The 21,463-nt window shown below is 40.4% G+C and overlaps 1 protein-coding gene across 1 annotated transcript in view; it reads left to right on the top strand.

Annotated features, from left to right (window-relative positions):
* The first annotated feature begins 1,123 nt into the window (after nucleotides 1-1,123).
* The window catches only part of CHCHD3 (coiled-coil-helix-coiled-coil-helix domain containing 3), a 267,569-nt gene continuing 247,229 nt past the window's right edge, over nucleotides 1,124-21,463 (top strand). Inside the window, exons 1-2 of the mRNA XM_058530204.1 lie at nucleotides 1,124-1,340; nucleotides 12,539-12,626. Of these exons, the coding sequence (XP_058386187.1) occupies nucleotides 1,260-1,340; nucleotides 12,539-12,626 (169 nt within the window). The 5' untranslated portion in view covers nucleotides 1,124-1,259. The remainder of the gene's footprint in view (nucleotides 1,341-12,538; nucleotides 12,627-21,463) is intronic.

The following is a 21,463-nucleotide window of genomic DNA, read 5'->3' as shown; positions in this document are numbered from 1 at the left end:
CTGCTTTTTTGTGGATACCTTTGGAATAAGAGGATGCCACACTGTATTGTGACTGGCTGCTGTTACTGTTGAAAGAGACTACCTGAAGACAGTACCGTCATTAACCTAATTTAAAAAGAGAATACATATGCCTCTCTAAGACTAAGGTCATATGACTAAACTTACAAGTCACAGAATATTTAGCAAAAAATAATTTTTACATGTGTATGTAGATAACTTAAAAATTATTTATTGGTCTTGTAAAGGTGAAATACTGAACTAGAAACTTTCCAAAATAGATCCTCTCAACTTTGTCTGAGGTAGTTTTAATTCCTCCACTAATTTATGCCGTCTTTGACAATCACATAACTTTCCTCTGCCTGATCGTATGATGCCCTAACTAGCTTATGTAACTGAAGTGAAGGAGACCCAAGAAAGTGAATGCTCTGCTTGCTTGGTGCAAATAATTTTTTCAAATGCAGATTTGAAAACCGTAATATTTAAAATTTTACTTTACAAAAAGACATAAAACAGTAAATAGTCTATGAGATAAAGCCATAGGCCAAATGCAGGGTGTTTTTTTGTTGTTGCTGTTTTTTAATGGCTAAGACTAAAACAAAGAAATGCTAAATTTTGCCTCGGGGATTTGTTTATAGGAGTCTAGGAATGGCTCCATTAGGAGAGTGCATCTCCTTTATTAAACTGTGAGTTCCTTTACGAAAAATATTGTATCTTTTAACTCACTAGCCTAAATTTCTAGAACACTTTCTTCAAAGCCTGTTCCGTTAGATGAGTGAACTTCAGTGAAACTTGCCCAGTTAGTAACCTTTGGGGCAGTCAAGACCACAACTCCCGAAATGCCAAGCTCTCCTTGCGCTCTCCAAGCTCTCCTTGCGCTCTCCGGATTAAAGGAAGAATGTCCCAGCACCCATCGCGCGAGATGGAGACTACAATTCCCACTATACCCAGGGGCTCCGGAAACCATGTCAAACACCACCTGTTGCCATAGCATCCGGGTCTGGGCCAACCAATCCGGGGGCCTCTGCCGGGTAGAGGCGTGCTGTTCGTATCTCCGACCAACCGGAGGCATTTTTGTTGTGGAGCGTGACCGGAGGAGGCGGGAGCTCAGGATCCGCGCCTTCTCCTTGCTTCTTGGGGTCGTGGCCTTGCTCCCGCCGTGCAAGGAAAGAGTTCGTGCACGTCCACGCGCGTGTTTGCGCGTGGGGCCTGAAGTGCTCGTGGCTCCGCGCTAGGTCTCTGCGGGAGCAGCAGCAGAAGCCATGGGCGGGACCGCCAGCACCCGCCGGGTCACCTTCGAGGCGGACGAGAATGAGAACATCACCGTGGTGAAGGGCATCCGGGTGAGTGACAGTGGGCGGGCGGAGGGCCAGCACTCGGTCTTGGACCCCAAACCTCCGACCTTGCTGGGGCCCCCTCAGCCTGATTTCCCTCGTCCCGGCCCCCAGTGTTGTTCGGCCCGAAGCCGAGTTCTCTGCAGAGAAGCTTGAAGTTTCAAGATGTGGGACGTTCATTCAGAAAGATTTCCTGTTCGTGTGCCAAATGCTGAGCACTGTGCTGGGGCGAGTGGGGGATGCCGGGTTGATTTAGACTCTCCAAGGGCTCACAGGCTAGTCTTGACTGTATTGCTCACTAGTTGTGGGACTTTATTTGAAACCTCTGCCTCACTGTACCCATCTGTGAATGGGTAGGGACCCAGACCCTGCTTTTGCACTGCCCACATCACCTCTCTTGGGGTGAATTGGCATTTTAAGGAACTCCTATTTGCTCTCTGCTATTTAGTGCTCTCCGTCAGATACCACCCGTTTCCCTAGCACACACACACGCACACCCACCCTGTAGACTTTTCTGGCCTGCCTCTGGCGGCTTCTGCCTTCTCCTTCCTTCACTTGACATCTCGTCTTTCCCAGGCACCACCTCTGGGGCCTGCCACGCCTGAGTTTTGGACTAGGCCCACTTGCTTCAGCACTAGTGTCTGCCAACCTAATAAGGCTTGAGATAGAATTGTAATTTTTCAGACCAATAGAAGTAATACAGTCAGTTGTGAACGAGACATGCTAGAGACTTTTTAAATGCTCCCTGCATGTGCTTGATGCATAAACTGAAAACTTGATTTTTCTCCAGGTTTTCAGTGTACCAACACTTACTTCATTAACACACTGTCTGCTGCACTTGAATTTGGAGCCTCACATTTTTGGAAGTACGATGCCTGAACCTAGCAAATAAAGCAGTTTGACTTCAGAAAGTGTTATAATATTTTACATTTTTCTTTTTGTGTTACTACACGCTCACAAAAGTAAATTAAATCTGTAAATTATTTTTAGCATTTGTTACTAGAAAATAAAACTTCTTAAACATTTAAAGTGTTTAAAAACTTTTTCCTCTGAAACTGTTATCTTTAGAAGAATTTATTAAAGTTTTCTCTATAGAAACTCAGACTGTTGAACTCAATTTTTGGTCTGTGACCAGCATTTCTTATATTGATTAATGATAGTACTGCATTTTGTAATAAAACATCTGAGGCTGCGTTCTTTGGGTTGTTGTGGTTTAGTTGCTACTCTTTGGAGTAAGATAAAAATTACTATAAACTCTGAGTTTTATGCAGAGATTTGTTTAGTCTTGCCTTTAGGCTTTGTGTGTTCCACACCAGAAGGTGAAAAAGAAAGAAAAGTAAGAAAAAGCAAAATAAGTTCTGGGTGAGAAGACACTGGCTAGAAAAATGTGTAAATCTGTGTCCTCATGCCTTAGATGACAGCAGAGAAAATTAAAAGAGAATTTGACTACAGCACAGAGATTCATACCAAATATTAGAAAAGGCTGAATAGGATAAGTATGACAATAGGGATAGTTATTAGATTAAATGGAGAGATTGTCTAAAAAAGCTTTTTCAAAACTTTTTATAAAAAATAAGCTATGTCCTTTATCCATTCAACTTGATGAAAGCATTCTTTACTTTTTTTCTTTCTCGTAGGGTGCAGTTTATGTATATTGTTACAGTTCAAGCACAAGCCATGCTAATTTTGACGTCTGTGCTTTGCTTTTCTCCAGTATGTACCCTTCACCTGGAATGCCCTTGCAAGGTTCTCCTCCTTGCTTCAAATCCTTCTTTTTCAAGGATGTTTTGCAATCTCTTTGAGCTTAAGTTTTCTCATCTGCAAAATTATGGGGTATGAGTACATCTCTAAGATTTCTGACCTTTCCCAATTCTAAATTCTGTGAGGCTAGTGGCACTTAAGTTTTTTGTAGCCATACTCAGCCCATTGTTGTTTCTTCTAAAACTGGCATGCTGTTGAATTGTTGAGTACTCGGAGGTCATTCTCATTTCCTTGAGGTCATGGTCAAAAGAGCATCAATTTGGGGTTAAACAGACCTCAGTTTAAATCTCAGATTAGATGTTTATTAGCCAGCAGCCTTTGACAAGTCACTTCTCTGATTGTATTTTCTTATCCATGAAGGGGAATACCATCACTTCTCTTGATTGTGGTAAGAAGATGAGGTCAGATATTTAAAGCACATGGTACATTGTAGATTTTTAATAAGAGGCAGCTATTATTATGATACAGTTCCTTCCACATCTAATATTCTACGATTCTTTGGAAATACTGTATAGGGTAGTGGAAAGAGCATGTGCTTTAGAACCAGGCAGACCTGGGTTTGGTCCTAGCTCTGCCTCATACTAGCTGTGTGGCCCTGGACAAGTCACTTGATTGTATTTCCTTGTTCAGTATATCTGCATACAGCTTACTTCTAATACGTATCAAGCACGGCTTGTGAGAATTTGACATAGTGTATGTAAGCATCTAGCACAGTGTCTAGTACTTTGACAGTGTTTAGTACTTACATGAGTAGTAGCTCTTCAAGGGAGAGGATATGTAAACTTACATGAACTTAAAATAATTATGTGAAAATAAGAGTATATGTGCTCCCACAGTCACAATGTGCTAAAGGGGTGTGGACTGGGAAGTGGGAGTCCTGAGTTCTGCAACTGATTGTCCTTGTGATTTTTTTCTAGGTGTTTTTTAGATGTTTTCCAGCTATTCTTTATGTTTTTCTAAGCTCGAAACAGTCATCTTATTTCTCTCTGAGGCATGGGGAAGGATAAACAACAATCTCAGTATCATGAGTGAGCCACTGTTTTTAGTTCAGTTGGTTAAAACATGGTGCTGATGAGGCCTAAACTTCAGTGTTGAATTGCAGACAGGTTAGTTCAACTAGGCTGAAGAAAACTTTCCCAGTTTGCTCAATTGTCTAACATTTATGTCATCACTCATAAGAAATGAGAGTGTATCAACAATTCAACAGACTCAGTCACTGCTGGAAAACCCAATTCTATGCTCCACTGATAAGGATAGTAATTTCGTCTTTATTTATCCTAATATATAAAGAGTACCTTTTAGTAAGCAGCATAAGGCATTGGGTAACTAGGCTGTGTTTATTAATAGATGATGTTTTCCTAGATTTTTCTTGCTGAGATCCTTGACAGCTAGCAATTAAAGGAGCTACTTACAATTTTAAGTTTAAAGTTTCTTCTCACCTACCGAGTATTATTTTCATGGTATTTATAGGGTCTTGGTTTTTCCTTTATCCCTAGCAATGGATAGCTTTCCCCCACTTCCATAAAATCACCCATATTCTTACACCTGATTTCAACTTCAAATCTGAAACAACTCATGGGTTAGATGAAAGGCCACCCTCTTGCCTTGCCCTCCTCTCCAAGTCTGAAATAAATTCCTAGTGATAGAAAGACCAAGCATTTTCATTACTCATGTTACATGTGCTTAATAGGATTTTTCTGAGCACCTGCTGTGCCTGCTTAGAAAGTGTGCCTTCCACGCAGTCTTTCACAAGTTTATCTGAAACATCAAAGCTGTGAGTGAACTCCTTTAGAGCAGATGTCAACTTCAATGAGTATCATTTTCAAAGTAATATTTATCATGCTTTCCAGGCATAAATCTCTGCAACTGGCCTTGAAGTTGCAAGCTGAAATTCATAGGGGCCAGTGATGGTAGTGTGGATATTGTATGGAACACAACTAGCGCTTCGGGAAGTATTGGCAGTTGAGAGCCCGTGAATGAAGCGATTGTTTAATGTGAGATGTTGTTGAGGATCCTGGAGAGGGTACATGAACAGAGGCTACAAATCCAGTCAGTCATTGGAGCGTTGAGAAATGTTGTCAGGTCATTTGGTTAACTGGTAGGTGACTGGCCCTTTCCACGTTAGAGTCCATGAATCTCCTGGGCATAGTACCACGTGAAGCTTTCTAGAATTTTATACAGACAGAAGTTCATGTTTTCCAGTAATAACAATTGCAAAGAAATACAAGTGACAAACTACAAACATAAGCTAAAAACTACGTTTTATGTATTTGTATGGCATGCCCCCCCACCCCCTCATGCCCTTAAGTAAGTCTTTGGGAGTGATTTATTCCAAATAATAATGACAGTTTTTGGAGCCTATATCTTAAAATGGTAGTTGAAAAGCAAACAAGTACTCTCACAGAAAATGACCTGTGCTACGTGGAAGGAAGATCAAGTGAGAAAAATGGGTCTGAGTCTTTTAATCAATTTGATAAGACACATCTGGAAGGTGATGAGAAAAACTAATATGGAGGTGAGGGTCTGGTTTGTTTCTGTCGCACGTGGTTCCTAACTGGACCTCTTAGAGAAGGGCGACTTAAGAGTTCTCCTTTTCCTTTTACTGTGTTCCTTGGAGGTAGAGAATACTTTCTCTGTGTCCATCTCACCCAGTCTCCTGTTGCTGAGAAAATACTGGATTCTGGGTTGGTGGGTGGTGTATTGGTGCTAATTTTAGATAAGACCCACCAAGGTGGGTGGGAGGAGATGAGTGGGAAGACTGTAGAAGATGACACGCATCTTTTCCTTGTCCCTGGAGCACATGTTGGTGTGGTGAGTAGTACAAACCAAAACTTGGCAAGCGCTGTTTACTTACATTTGTCTTTAGGACCAATAGAAATTAGGGTGGATAATCAAAGTCAGTGGACTGAATTCTCCATGTTGGCAGGCTCTCTTCTCTTGGTTCTCCCTTATATTAGAACAGTGGTTCTTAACTTCTTTTAGTGCATAGAGTACTGTAGGTCTGTGCTATGGACTCTGCCAAGAACAGTGCAATAACCACACAATTTTGCATACAATTGAGGAATTAATTCATAGACTTCTCAGTCCATGGACCTCAGGATGTGATTCTAGCATTAATGTGTGTGTGTGGGGGGAGTTATTTCACCATTCTTTGCTACAAATAATTTCTGTAAATTACACTTGGTATTTGCCTTGATGGAGATTCCAGAGATGTCTAGAAACCAGGTATAGTAGGTATAGATAAGAAAAAAGGAAATAGGAAAAAAGCTTTTCAAAAGATGTACCTGTTTGAGGAAAGATGTTTCCTGAAGAAGTTGCTCCTTATACAGAGGCTGCCTGTCCAGCTCTTGCGCAAGCGTATGTGGTGCCTTTGACCCCTTTTTGAGTCAGTTTGCGTCCCATAGAAGAGTTGTTCTACAGCTCCAGATTGTGTGTATAATCCTGGCCAGCATCTAAATCTTGTCAGCTGCTTCACAAGTGACTTCCCTGGTTCACAGAGGAGATCAGGTGAGTGTGCAGGTCTGAATTTACTACTGCAGCTGGAAGGTCAGCTCAGCGGGTATTAACTTGAGATACAAAGGATAACAGCACGGCTCTTGCCTTGTATCAGCATCCCCGTGAATGGACTGGGGTGGGTTATATCATGCTTGGAGTAAGCAGAATCACAACTGGAGGCTGCTATGGGAGCTCCCTTGGAAGGGCCTCGGGATACACTTATGACTGATGGTAAAGACAAAAGAAGGAAGTTAACTCTCAATAAGGCAGCTCTACCATATGTTTGCCAATGCAAAAAATGAATTGTGCTCCTTTGGATACCACGCTTATAAATTTGCTGAAATGCAACCAAAGACCGTGTTGGGAAATGTTTTGAACTGATGTTAAAAATTGACGTTAAGTAGCAAGTTTTGAGGCATCAGAGAAGCCATAAAAATAAGTAAAAAGTTAACAAGAAACAATTAGTAATTAGATTGAAAGAGACATTACACTTTTACTACTCAAGGGGCACAGATAGGAATAAATGAGCTCTGTACATGTTCACACCAGGACTGAGGCAGCTGCTCCTGGGACAGCTGTAGGCCTAGTCCTTATGCACCATGTAGAGAAGCAGCTCACTACAAACTCAGGCTAGTGGATGAGAGTGAACCAAGATGAAATGGTCAGTTAAGTCCCCAAGGCTGGAGCTGAATTGGTAATAACTTTACCAAATATTTGTGGAGCACGTTGTAGTTTATGATGCACCTCTAATCCTCCCTATCACTGCAGGAGTCCGTGTTATTTTCAATTTTCAAATGAGCAAAGTGAGGCCCATTGAGTTGACTTCCGTAGGGTTATATAGCTAGTAGGTGGCCAGTGCTTTTTCCTCTGTTCTGGGCCAGCTGTTTATTTTACTTTCACAGAATGATACTTTTGAGGCTGCTTTAGGGATTGGAAGGACTTTTTGTAGTATTCATTTTGAAAGTAGCAAAAAAGAATGATAAAGTATGAATTTTGATGAGAAGTAGATAAAGTGGTATTGAGAAGTAAAGAGGGCCTGTCTCTAATACATGTGAAGGTTTATAGTTGACACTTGATTTTTAGCAACACATTCACTTTCTGATTAGGTAGAATATATATTTAGTGTAGTTGTAGTTCTTTGACTTTGGCCTGAAATATGGAAATAGAAATTAAAATGTAAAACTATATGTCAAAATTAGCTTTATACATTAACTTTAAACACAAATTATATTAGATCTGTGACATAGTATATATTGTAAATAATGGTGTATAATACTTAGTATATATGATAGTATATGGTATGTAATATAAAATATACGTAGTATGTTATAGCATACTATATTAATATAGTATATTAAGTATGATGTAGTATATTACATTATATATTGAATGAACTTCATATACATTATATGTCAATAAAAATATCTTTAAGATTCTAAAACTTCATAAGGATCATTTTATCTCCTTCAGAGGAAGTGATATACTTTTATTTTATTGCATGAGATTGAAGGAGTGTGTTCTTTAATAGTAGAGAAAGCACTGGACTAGAGATTGGGGTTACTGCTTGTGGTCCTGATGCTACCAGTAACTGGATGTTATTCAGGATCTCTTTTTTCTTACCTGTAAATTGAGAGGATTGGAGTCAATCCTAAGGGGTTTTTCCTAAGAGGGTATCAGCTTTGCAGATGAGTTTCAGCAACAATCTCCGTGGCTGTCAGTTGTCAGAAAAGATGCAGCTGGCCCTGGCATCTTCAAATAGAAAGAAGATGGCACTCTCCTTTCTAACTTCCACCTGTCTCCCAAGAAAGGAGTTGTGGGTTTTTCATTCCAAGATCGTACATTGAGCTGTAGTCTTTCCTTTTACCGTCAAACCTGCATTCTAGTTTGGGTCCTGAGAGATAAGTAACTGTTTGGGTACAAATTGTTTTGTTCACTGAGGTATCTATCCCACAAGGGCCTCAATTAGTGCTTGGCCTAAACGTGTTGATTGAATGACTCACCCACATATAGGAACTCACAATTTTGTGGAAAGGCAGAAAGTCAAATACTTGTTCTATCGTGGGAGTGCTGTATTGGGGATTTGTGCAAGATGTGATGGGGCACAAGGAAGAGTAGCTTTGAGTAGGCAGAGTTGGAATGGAATGGGGATCTGGTTTGGGCAGAGAAGGCTTTAGGATGTTTGAACTAGATTTTGAAAGGTGATTCCCTCCCAAGGGGCCAGGGGAGAAGGCAAGCCAGGCAAGTGTAGAGGGAAAGAGGTGGCAACAAACAAGTAGCCAGAATGTGTGGAGAGCAGGGTGTGACGTATTTAGGGAAAGCTGTGGAAGTTGAGGTTGGAGAGCGAGGCCATGGCCAAATGATGAGGAAGTCCTGAATGCCATGCTAAAGAATTTGGACTTTCCTGTCAACAGAAGGTAGCTATTGAAGGATTTGAAGCAGGGAGGTACCATAATCAGATTTGCATTTTAGGAAGATTATTGATGATGCCATGAATTAGGGCAGGGGAAATGGGATGAAAGAAGAGAAGATGAATTCATTAAATATTCAAGGATTGAGGAAGTCATGGCTAAGAGAATGAGGGAGAGGGAAGAGTCGAGGACCATCCTATGTTCTGATTCAGGAAGCTGGATGGAAGTGGTATCATTAATGAGATAAGGAAAGCAAGAAGAATAGATTTTTGGAACATGAATTCATTTTGGGACACGTTGAGTTTGAGATGCTTGTGGCTGTCCAAGGGGAGATGTCCATTAGGCAATTCAGTGTTTAGGTCTGGCTTTTGGGGTATAGGTCTTGGGATGGAGATAATGGATTTAGAATTCATTAATTTATCAGCAGCAGTTAAAAATCAAGGGAGTGAATGAGAGTACCAATGAGCACACATAGAGTGAGGAGAGAATAAGGCATTATTCTCCCCGTAATATGGGGCCCTTTAGCGTTTAAGGGTAGGCAGGGGAGGGAAAGCCTGCACAAGAGAAGACGTGTCAGAGTCCTAAGACATACAGGACAGTGGGATGTCAGAAAAGACAAGGGAGAGGTTTCCGGAAGAGGGGAGTGACCAAAAGTGTTAGATGCTAATGGGAAGCCATATAAATTAGGTGCTTTTTAAATATAAAAGATATTTATTTATTTATATAAATATAAATATAAAAGTTTATTTATTTGGCCATTGGTGACTTTCACCAGAACACTTTTCATTGCTGTGTTGGGCTACAAGCCAGACAGTGGTAAATTAAGGAAGTGGAAATTGGAAGAATGTTCTTGAAGATACAGGAGGGAGATCACCCAGGTACTTGACCTGGAAACCTGGGCATCCTTCTTGAAGACTTCTGCTTCACTTCCACATCCAGTGCGACACTGAGTTGGGTAGAGAAGGGGTGTGTCTGAGTGTGACCTTGAGACTCAGACTTCCTGGTTTTGCATCCTGGCTCCGTTACTGATGAACTGTATACTCCAGGGCAAGTTACTGAATCTGGCCATGCTTTGGTTTGCTTATCTATACAATGGAGATAATAAAAGAATCTATCTCATAGGATCGTGAAGGGTTAAATGAGTAAAGCGCTTAGTTTAATGTAGTGCCTGGCACATAATATCACTCAGTGAATTAGCTATTTTAAATCCTAAATATATTTTGAATGTGTTCTCCCTGGATTACTATAATAATTTTTTTAAGCAATCGTCTTGTGTAATTTACATACTGTAAAATTCGTCTGCTTTATCTAATAAATTTACCGAGTTGTGTAACCATCACCACAATCCAGTTTTATTTATTTATTTTTAATTTTTTGTGAGGAAGATCAGCCCTGAGCTAACATCCATGCCAATCCTCCTCTTTTTTGCTAAGGAAGACTGGCCCTGAGCTAACATCCGTGCCGATCTTCCTCCACTTTATGTGGGCCGCTGCCACAGCCTGGCCTGACAAGCAGTACATCGGTGCGCTTCCGGATCCGAACCTGGGCGGCCAGCAGCGGATCGTGCGCGTAGCGGCCCCACAATCCAGTTTTAGAACGTTTTCATCACCCCAATAAGATCTCTTGTGCTTATTTATAGTTAATCTCCATTCCATCCCAGCCTTAGGCAACCACTTATCTACTTTCTGTCTATATAGAGTTGCCTTTTCCGGGCATTTCATATAAACAGAATTATACAGTATGTGGCCTTTTGTGCCTGGCTTCGTTCACTTAATTGTTTTTTAGGTCTATCCATGTTGTAGCACGTATCAGAACTTCATTTCTTTTTGTTGCTGAATTGTATTCCATTATATGGGTGTATGACGTTTTCTTTATCCATTCACCAGTAGGTAGGCGTTGTTTTGTTTCCACTCTTGCTGTTATGAGTAGTGCTGCTATGAACGTTCCTGGGAAAGTCTTAGTGTGGACATATGCTTGATAGCTTCTTTTTTTTTTTTTTTTAATTTTATTTATTTATTTTTTTCCCCCCAAAGCCCCAGTAGATAGTTGTATGTCATAGCTGCACATCCTTCTAGTTGCTGTATGTGGGACGCGGCCTCAGCATGGCCGGAGAAGCGGTGTGTCAGTGCGCGCCCGGGATCCGAACCCGGGCCGCCAGCAGCGGAGCGCGCACACTTAACCACTAAGCCACAGGGCCGGCCCTTGATAGCTTCTTAATTGGCCCTTAGCCTCCGTCAGGGGTCCTCCTTCTTCTGTTCTTGTCCCCCTCCAATCTGTTCCCTAGACTGTAGCCAGAGTGACCTTTCTAAAATGTAAATCTGTGTCGTTACCCTGCTCAAAATCCTTCAGTAGTGCCCAGTTGCCCTCAGGATCAAGTTCAAACTCTTTAACTTGAAGGATTGACTAAGAGTCTTCAAAACCTTATTTCCCTCTGCACCTTCTCTTTCACTAAGCCCCTTCCCCAGCTTCCTGCTTCATCCTTTCTTTTATTCATTCATATTGTTTCATTCATTTATTTAACCGTTTATTCAATTAACCAGGCTCATTGAGGCTTTAGGGGTATAATAATAGACAGGACGGCCAAATCTTTGCTTTCATGGAGCTTTCTAGTGTGAAAGGCAGACAGTAAACGAGAAAGCATCAGATAGTGGTAGGTGCTATAAAGAAATAAAAAAGGATGATATGATAGTAGTGGGGGGCTGATGACTCAAATTGCCAGTCCTGGATGTTCCTCAGAGCCTCCGCCCTGTTGCCGGCTGTCTGCTTGATATCTCCACTTGGTGTCTGCTGGTGGCAAGCCTTGTTTCTCATCTGTACCTTCATGTGTTTCCCTCTTCTTGGAGTATTCTTAGCCTACTCCTTCTCTTCCTAACTCCTATTCATCCTGCTCAGCCCCCCTCCCAAAACCTGGCTAGATGCCCTGCCAATTTTGCTTTCTGCGTACTTCCATTACAGGCTGGCTGACTGAAGTAGCACCCTTCACGTTATATTTTAATGCCTGATGATTGTCTGTTTCTTCTACTCCACCTTAAGCAATTTGATGACTGTTGAATACCCAGAGTCTAGCCTAGTTCCTGGCGCAGAGTTGGTGCATAATAAAATCTGTTGAAAGAGCGATTGTGGTTAGCCTTGAGCGGGAGAGAGGGAGGGATCCCCTTTCCTTTGGGACTGGAGGGAAGGAAGGAGCTGAGGCCTGTTCCATAAGTAAATTTATTTGTAGGATTAGGGAAAGTTGAAGGAGTTCTGAGGGCTTCCGTTTTCTCAGAGATTACAATTTAGTGCACAGTATGAAATGAGGAGAAGAGTTATTTATAATGAGCAATTAGCAGTGCATTAGAAGAACTAAAGAAGTGGTGCTGTGGGGCACATCCTGAAAACTTAAAGATGTTCTCACTTGCTTTTGGTTTTACGGCTATTAGCTTTAGCCTAATTTGTTTAGGCCTTTCATTATACATATTGATATAGATGGCTAAATTACTTGGAAGCTATTGTAGTTTTCTTTCTTGTTCTTTTATAATTGATTTTGTTTTGACGTTTTTTCAGCTTTCAGAAAATGTGATTGATCGTATGAAGGAAACCTCTCCATCTGGCTCAAAGTCTCAGCGGCATTCTGGTGCTTATGGTGCCTCAGGTATTTTGGAATTTTAATTTTAGAGTTTTTAGTAGAAATATTATAAGTGGTAAAAGTTCACTCGATAGTCAAATTCTTCTGCACTTCTGTCTTTTTTTATTTCGATGTCGACTTTTATAGGGAATATTAGAAATCAGTACCAGGGTTTCTTTTAAAACGTTTTGCACTAAAAGTAGAATGAATCTACTTTCAAACAATCTTTGGAAAATTTTTTTGTCATCCAGCTCCTGAACCTTCTGTTAGGTTTTGGCAGTTTACTCCATATCTTTTTGTGTAAAATCGTAAAATTATTTATAGGAATATTAGAAATTTAGGAGTAAATATTTTTAAAAAGAACATTGAGCTTAGAAAATATTGATTTACTGTTTCTAAATTGTGAAATGTCTCCAATGACTTTATTTTCTAATAGATTTCTTCCAAGTTTATAAACAGTTTATTTCTTCACAGTCTTAAATATTGATGAAAATAGGGTGTTAAGTGAAATCCATAGGGAATTGTTAAGCCTTATATTATCTGTGGATCCTTCTGGATACAAGACTATTTCTCTTTCCTTTCCTCTCCCCTATGCCATCCATCTATTCGTCCACTAGTATTTATTGAGCACCTGTCTGGGACTGTTCTTGTTGCTGCCCAATTTAATGGATGGGTGCTGTTTATTAGTGAAAAGGCAGTGAGAAAATAGTTGGCATGATTAATTTTGGACTAAATGAGAATTTTCTATGTTTATTAGAAAGGGTTATTGTGTGGTATATCTGGCTACTGACTGTGAAACACATTGAGAAAGATGAGATGCTGCCCAAATGCCATTCACTTGGGGGCAGTTGTGACCCTGTTACTAATCATTAAGTCAGTAACCATGAATTGAACTTCTGATATGTTTCGAGCAAAAGGTACCAAGAGGAATAAGAAATAGTTCTTGTCCTTTTGAAACTTCTTGTTTGGTAAGAGCGTTAAAAACAGTTCACATTTCATTAATGTTAGATAGAAAGTGACTACTCCCTCCTTGCTGGAAATCCTTTCTTTGGCTTCTGGGCCACACCCTTGGTTTTCCTTCCACCTTACTTGCGTCCTTAGTCTAGTCATCTTTGCTGATTTCCACCAAGTAATCTCATCTAATTGTATGCCTTTTGAATCATTATGTAGATGCCTGTGGCTCCTAAAATTGTATGTCTAGCCCTGACATCTCCCTCGACTTAGACAACTCCCTACTTGAAATCTCCACTTAGAGGTCTTCAGCTTAACATAACCAAAATAAACATTATCATTCTTCTCCAGAGTTGCTTCTCCTCTCCATCTTCAAGTAATTGGCACAGGTAGTCAAACCTGAAACCTGGAATTCCTCCTTGTTTCTGCTTTTCCTTACCCCTTATGTTAGGCCATTAGCTAGTCTTGTCAACTCCATCTCCAAAGCATGTCTGAATATGTTCCTTTCACATCCATCTTCACCGATGTAGCTCCAATCCAGATAATTAGCATTTCTTACCTTGTCGTCTGCAGAAGCCTCTTAACTGACTCCCAACTTCTACTCTTGTCCCCTCATGCTTTCCTGTGCGCACGGAGGCCTCAGCAATCTTTAAAAAAAATAAATCAGTTCATGTCACATCCCAGTGGTGGATCTCCATGGTACATAGAATATAATTTGAAGGGCTTTCCTAGGCCTCTAGGGCACACAATGACTGGTCCCTTTCTGCTTTTCCAACATCTTTTGATATGTGCATATTTTTAAAATTGGAATTTGATCTAAAATGTGATTTGTTCTAGGTAGATTTCTTTTCTACCTACTGTGTTAAGGAGATGATGTTAAGATGTGTTAAGATGATGATGATGATGATGAAGATGATGAAATAATGATGAAATAGTGATAAATAACACTTAAATAATGTTTATTATGTGCCAGGTACTCTGCTAAATCCTTTATATGTCTCATCTCATTTAATCCTTATAACTCTCTGAGGAAGGTACTGTTATTAACCCATTTTATGTAGAAGGAAACTGAGACTTGAAGTGATTAATTATCTTGCCCAAAGTCACACAGCTGGTAAGCCGTGGAGGTGATAGTTGAATTCAAATCTGTTTGACTGCAGAGCAAATGCTGTTAACCACTCTGTTTTATTATAATTTGAATGACACCTTGCTTCATTTGTAGAAGGAATGTGACAGAAACTAGTTGGAGGGCAGGAGCTACTTATTAGTGATGTTTTGCTAGAGTTTAGGAAAGAACCTTCTATCTTTAAGTGATTGTTGGTTCTGCTAGCCTTTTCCCTTATTCACTCTCATTCAATAGTGAGTTGAAGGAGAGAAAGTGGTTTCCTTCTTGGGTTGGTTTATTAAACTGATCCTTTGAGAGAGTGGGTGTGAGTGGGGAGACTTTGTATAAATGCTCATGGTGTGACCTGCAGAACATGACACTGACATTGGGATAAGCTCTGGCTGTGCTGAGGGACCCATCCTTTCCCATTTCTAGGTTTGACTTGATTTATGAAGTCTTTGGTCCCTGACCAGCCTGGATACTGAAAGCTCTTTGAATGCTACTTGTGTTTTGGTGGTCAGGCTAGAACTACGCTCTCTAAATGGTAGCTAATAGTCACATGTGGCAATTAAGATTTAAATTAAAATTAATTAAAATGAAATAAAATAAAAATTTCAGCTCCTTAGTTGCACTAGTCACCTTTCAGTGCTCAGTAACCACATGTGGCTAGTGGCTACATGTTGGACAGTATACATATAGGACTTTTTCATCATCGCAGAAAGTTCTCTTGCAAAGCTCTAGTCTAGACTATATCTGTGCTTGGCATTGCGAGCTTCATCAGATGGTTTTAATGATGTGGTGACTGAGGTTATGGAGCTAAATGGCTGTCTCTGTTTGTGAATCTTGTTTCCTGCCTTTTCCACATCCCAGCTCCCTCAGGATTGTGGGTAAATGGAAACTTCAGGGACTATTTCCCTGAGGTATGATATCTTCACCTCAGTTTTTAGCACAGCTTCCTAACTGTGTGTTATGAGTGTACTGGAGGTATTGATTCCTTTGACTCTGAGGAGTACCTGTGTACCCTCATGTGCCATATAAAGACTTACTTTTTCTGCTTGCACCATGATGTGAAAAAGGCTCAACATGGCTAATAGCGCAGGCTCTTTGAGTATAATATTTCACCTACCCATTCCAACCCAACCCAAGAACAGAATGAAGATTCGACATGCTATTTTGAAGTGATCTTGCCTTTAGGTTAGGAATGCAATTAGATTATGACTGTGCAAATTAACAAAGATTTATTCTTCTTAAAATTTAAAAAATATGTTTATAAAAGTAGGACTCAAAGTTTATGTTCTCTTCTGTGCTTGTTTCATTTGGAGGTTTTAGTACTGAATAATCGATTGCTTAAGATTTGTAATTTAGATGTGTCATGAAATAATTTTTGAAGTCTACAAAAATTTATAAAAATATCACCAGCCTTTTCTACATGTTTCATTGTCAAGTAAATTATGTATTAAATGTGAGTTGAATTTTTAATATTTATTAAAGTGTTTTCTTCCTCACAGGACTCTAATTCATACCAGGCCTAGGCTCTTCATATGTGTGAATATAGGGCAGCATATTTGATGGACTGAGAGCCCTAGGATTCTGTATATAGGAGCTAAGTTTTGTCATATATATAGTTTTGAGAATATAATTTATGCTGTAAGAAAGTGAGTTCCTCTAAAGACTTTACTGAAACCATTTTTTGCCACACCTTGAACCAGATCAATGACTTGTTGCAATAAGTATTTACATGTAAAGCTGTTCAGGCAAAATAATATACCATATGACACACAGCAGATTGTAATACCACTTTAATAAATGAATGTGCTGTAAAGAACTTAACTGTGTCCTTGCTGCCTCAACTTCTTTGCTGTGTTATGTGTTATCTCAACTACATTGGTTTGCTTTTACACCAGGGATTTTTTTTCTTTTAAGGCTGACCTAAGGGGATACCATTGCACATAGTTATAAACTTACCTTTTCATTAACATCTTGCATCTTTTGATTTTAAAAATCAATGTTGGATATTGATTTTTTCCTTTCCACCCTGATCCTTTAGTTTTTCTGGCTCAGAGTGAGGTCAGACCTCTCATGTTTGATCCTACCTAATGCTGAGGAAACTCTGTCCCCAGATCAATAGAAAAACCCAGACAGGAAATGGTATTAGGAGGCTATTTGTTAGTTTCGTACGCCACTAGCAACCTGATGGAAATGATGAATCTGGAAAAAAAGACGAATGAACTCACTTTCATTATTATCCTCACTGTGCAAGTTTCTGTAAATTTCTTGTCATTGTGAAAAATAAGAAAGATTTGCCGATTCGCGTTAAGTACATCACTGAGATCACTAAGTATTTGGCAGCCTTAAAAAATTGCAGGAAACCAATTTAAGCAGGAAATAGCACAGCCCAAACTAAACAGCCAATTTAGGGAAATAGATTCATCTATATGTTCTATGTATTTTTCTCCCAGAATCTGGCCCTCCTAGTTATTTTTAAACAAGCTCTTTAAGGCTCATTTAGACATAACTCTGTAGGGAGAGTTCATGGTAAACAAGCTGTGCTTGTTCCTTTGACTTGAGTTACAAGAACTGAAGGGAGCTGCAATCTCTAGGTTTCCGACTTTTTTGTGTGTGTGTGAGGAGATCAGCCCTGTGCTAACATCTGCTCATCCTCCTCTTTTTTTTTTTTTTTTTTTGGCTGAGGAAGACTGGCCCTGGGCTAACATTCATGCTCATCTTCCTCCACTTTACATGGGACGCTGCCACAGCATGGTCTGCCAAGCAGTGCGTCAGTGCGCACCCGGGATCTGAACCGGCGAACCCTGGGCTGCCGCAGTGAGCATGCACACCCAACCGCTTGCGCCACCGGGCCAGCCCCTAGGTTTCTGACTTTTAATATATGAAACTTTGTTGATGCCGTTGTCTCAACTCTGCACTTTTGTGTGTGTGCTGTGATAGATAATTTGCCTGACAGTTCCTAAAAGGAAGAAATGTATACATTATTGATTTAAATCATATTCTCTACTCAGTATATTCCATTCTCAAAAAGAAATCCATGAACAGTCTACATTTAATGGATAGTTGAGCTCATATTGTTAGTTCCATCAGTCAACAAGTATTAGCATGGCAGCGATCTTTGACTTAAAGGAACTATTAGTTTGGTCAAAGCATATTTAACATTAGAGTATAGAGAATAAGTGCTAGTTTAGTACGGTTCACCTGCTCAGTTAATATTTTGGAGTAGGTGAATGAATATGTGAGTGCCATAGAATGTATAAGGTATAGAAAGTGCTTTAGGAATTCAGAGAAGGAAGGTCAAGAGCTTGGGCAGGCAGGCCATCAGAGGAAGTGGACTTCAGCCAAACCTTGAAGATAAGAGGGATGAGGGTGTTGGTACTGAAGGTGTTCCTGGTAGAGTCAGTACACAGACTGGATTAATTGAGATAAAGGTTTCATGTAGGGGTCTCATGGTGGGAAGGTTGGGGAAGTTAAGGAGTTTAACTTTATCCTGTAGGGCCTACTGGCTACTGAGCAGTTCCATTTAATTGTAGGATGCAAGTTTAGAAAGTTGCATTAGTTGCTGCTTTTCAAATATACTCAGATATTAATAACATTTATGGCTAAAAATGCAGCACTGATTTTCTCATTGATATTTTTATATTTAAAAAACAAATCTGAATGGTAAGAATATTTTTTTTCCACCATAGTACTAAATAAAACCATTTTCATTTTTATGAAAAAATAAGCAGTCCCATAAGCATTTTTATTTGTCCTTAATTGGCCGTATAGCAAAAAAATAAAGGAAAAAAAAATTGCCCTCAGCCGCTTGAGGCAATGTTGGATACAACAGACGATTTCTGAGCAGGGAAGGTGAAATGATACAAGTGGGTTCTTGAAAGGATAACATGCGGGATGAGTTGGAAATCGGAGATAGAGAAGACAGCCCTTAACACGGATGAGGTACAAGTGGCAAGGGAAGAGGACTGGGGTGGATTTGGTGACTAAGGCTACATGGCTGGTTAGTGGCAATCCTTTCTTCTGGGCACTTTCCTCTGTGCCATTTGATTCATCACTCTTTGTGTTGTATTTATTCTTGACAAACCACCACAAATTTAAGCTTACTTTATTTTAAAATTGAGAAGCGAGCATAGAAAATTTTTAAAACTGGAACAGCAAATCATTGACAATACAGTTTATATTTCATGGTATTTTGGGATGGTGAAAGGTGAATCACACGGAAAAGAAAAAGCTGTAGCACTAGAGGAAAGGAATTAGAGAGAGAAGCTGAGTAGGTTCTGAAATGTCAGTGAGTCACACCTTCCAGTACTTTCCTGTGACTTGGAACTCCTGCTGTTTGATTTCCTGGTTAACTGATTGAACAGTGGCCTGAGCTGCTGCTTATTAAGTCTTCAGAGGCCCCTGTCCTGTGACTATCGTAGCATAATTTAATTAAGTTAGTGCTTCCAAGTGGTATGAAATCAAGTGGGCCGGAAATTCCCTATGTCACTAGATTCCTAAGTTACTAGAAGGAGCAGCTGTTTGGTTAGGTGCGTTGCATACTGTGCATTAGGAATTTAGTAATGCTGTGGAGTCATGGTACTCAGGAGCTGGATGGAAGGAACTTCAGTGACCATGGGGAAAAGAGAGAAGCTGTATTAAAGAAACTCCCTATTTTATGCTGCTGTAAATTCTGGACACTAAAGTGAGTTGTGGGATAGTGGATTGTATTTTCTCATAGAACAAGTGTTGTTATTGGGCATAACAATCAAGTAAATCATGGCTGTCACCAACAATATATCATAAACCACAAAGAGAAAACGACTATAAAATATAAATTTTATAATAATGCTTCGAGGTTTATAAAATAAAATATCAGACATTGGTTATATAAGCAGCTCTAATGGATTATAAAGTATAAGACATACAATACATAAAAATAGTATTTTTGATTTAAATTTAATATGCCAGTTGTAAAATAAACACTTGATTAACAATCTTTTGCCTTTCTTGGAATTTGATAGACTTTGAGGGCATCATCTGGATGGTCCAGATCTCTTAAAATAAATTGCTCAAGGGAGTTTCAGATGTACATTTTCCTACTGCAAGCAGAGGTATTCACAATCAATCCATTGACACTTCCAGCTGTCAACCAAATAGTAGGTGGTGGTTGTTGATGATGATGTTTTTCCTTGTAAAAAAACATTTAAAAAAGTAAGGTCTGACACAACGTTTTATTTCTTTCCTTTACCCTTTCCTCTCGCCCTGGTTTATTCAGAATTACACATACAGTGCTCTGCATTAGGCCAAATCAGTGCTATCAGGGAACAGCAAGTGCTTTTAAGTCCCCTTTTTAAAGCTGTTCTGCCCCCAGGGCTACTTGACACTTTGTTGACAGCTGTCAGGGTGCTTGAGTGTTCCTTGAAAAGGGTCGGGAACCCATGCGGATCATTATAGTAAGGCTCTTGGAACTTTTTCATAGAATTGCTGTGGCATGCTTAAGACAGTATTGTTCTGCATGCCGTGGTTCCCCTGACTGAGTGGTTAGTTGAAATATGGGTTTTAATTAGGCAGCATCAAATGATTGGAGCTTGAATTAATTACAGGGTAGTAGTGATAACTGTCTCCTTAGTTAAAGGCATAAGGTGGTTAGAACATCTCACAGATTGTATGGTGGGGAGGGAGATGGCTGCTGAAAGCCCGTGTGTATTGACTTTGTTTGCGGGACTGACTTGACTTTGTCAAATAAGCGAGTGTTGCTGCTCTGCTCCTCGCTTCATGGTCCCTTGCTCTTTTCTTTATTTTTTTGCTGGTCCACCCCTGTTGTTGCTATAGTCCTGAGAGGGGGACACACGGGCCGTGCTCTGTTTTTGTAGAGCAGCAGCAGAGCCTTGCTCTGCGTTTTCCTTTCTCTGGTTTCAAGTTGTACAGTTTCTCCCATCCCTGGTGTCATTGCCCGAGTCTGGCCGCTATCAATTCATCTCTCTCCTGCGTTGTTCTAAGTCTCTTCCTTGAGGTCCTGCCTTCAGGCTTGCGTTCCCCAGTCTGTTCTCACTGTAGCCCTAGTAATCTTTCCAGAGCTCGAAAGCAGTCGTGTTTAAAACTTGACGGGCTCCCCTTCCTCATAGGATCAAGTCTAAATTTCTTGTACGTAGCCAGCAAGGCCGTGCGCAGTCTGTCTCCTGCTTTAATCTCCCGCATCGTCTCCCAGACCCCCCTCTTGTGTTGAACTCTGTCTAGTCACGCTGAAATCCTTGGGTGTCCTTGAGCTTGTCCTTTTCGGATCTTTGTGTTGTGCTCTTCTGTCTGAACACTGTTTCTCCAACTGTCTGCCCCAGCCCCAGCCCCAGCCCCACCTCCCTCCTACCTGTCTTTCATCTGGCTAATTCTTTCTCATTGTTCGGATAGCTGCCTAGAAGTCACTTATCCTGGGAAGTTTTCCTGACTCCATGTCTGTGGTCCCAGAGCACCCTCCATGTGCTTCTCCTGCCACCGCACTTAGCACAAGTGCTGTAAGTGCCCATTTCACTACCCCTCTCCCTCAGAGTCCACAGCTTTTATTTACTCATTCGTCCTCTCAGGACCTCCTTTTGGGGTACTTTCTGCACTTCCGCTTGCCTTGGTGCTGCCCTCTCTTTGCCGAGGTGAAAGCAGTTGTAGGTCTGTCTTTGCTGTCAGTGAACATTGACCTATTGAGGTCAAGTGATTAGGCAAAGTGGGATAAAAGAAAGTCTCAGAGGGTTGAGGAGAGCTGTTTCCCTGTTGTCTCAGTACAGACTTCCCAAATTGATACCTTTTTGAAGAAGAATCTCCTTTTCTTGTA

This window comes from Diceros bicornis, chromosome 3, assembly GCF_020826845.1.
Source record: "Diceros bicornis minor isolate mBicDic1 chromosome 3, mDicBic1.mat.cur, whole genome shotgun sequence".
NCBI lineage: Eukaryota > Metazoa > Chordata > Mammalia > Perissodactyla > Rhinocerotidae > Diceros > Diceros bicornis.
This window is presented reverse-complemented; position numbering and strand designations above follow the sequence as displayed.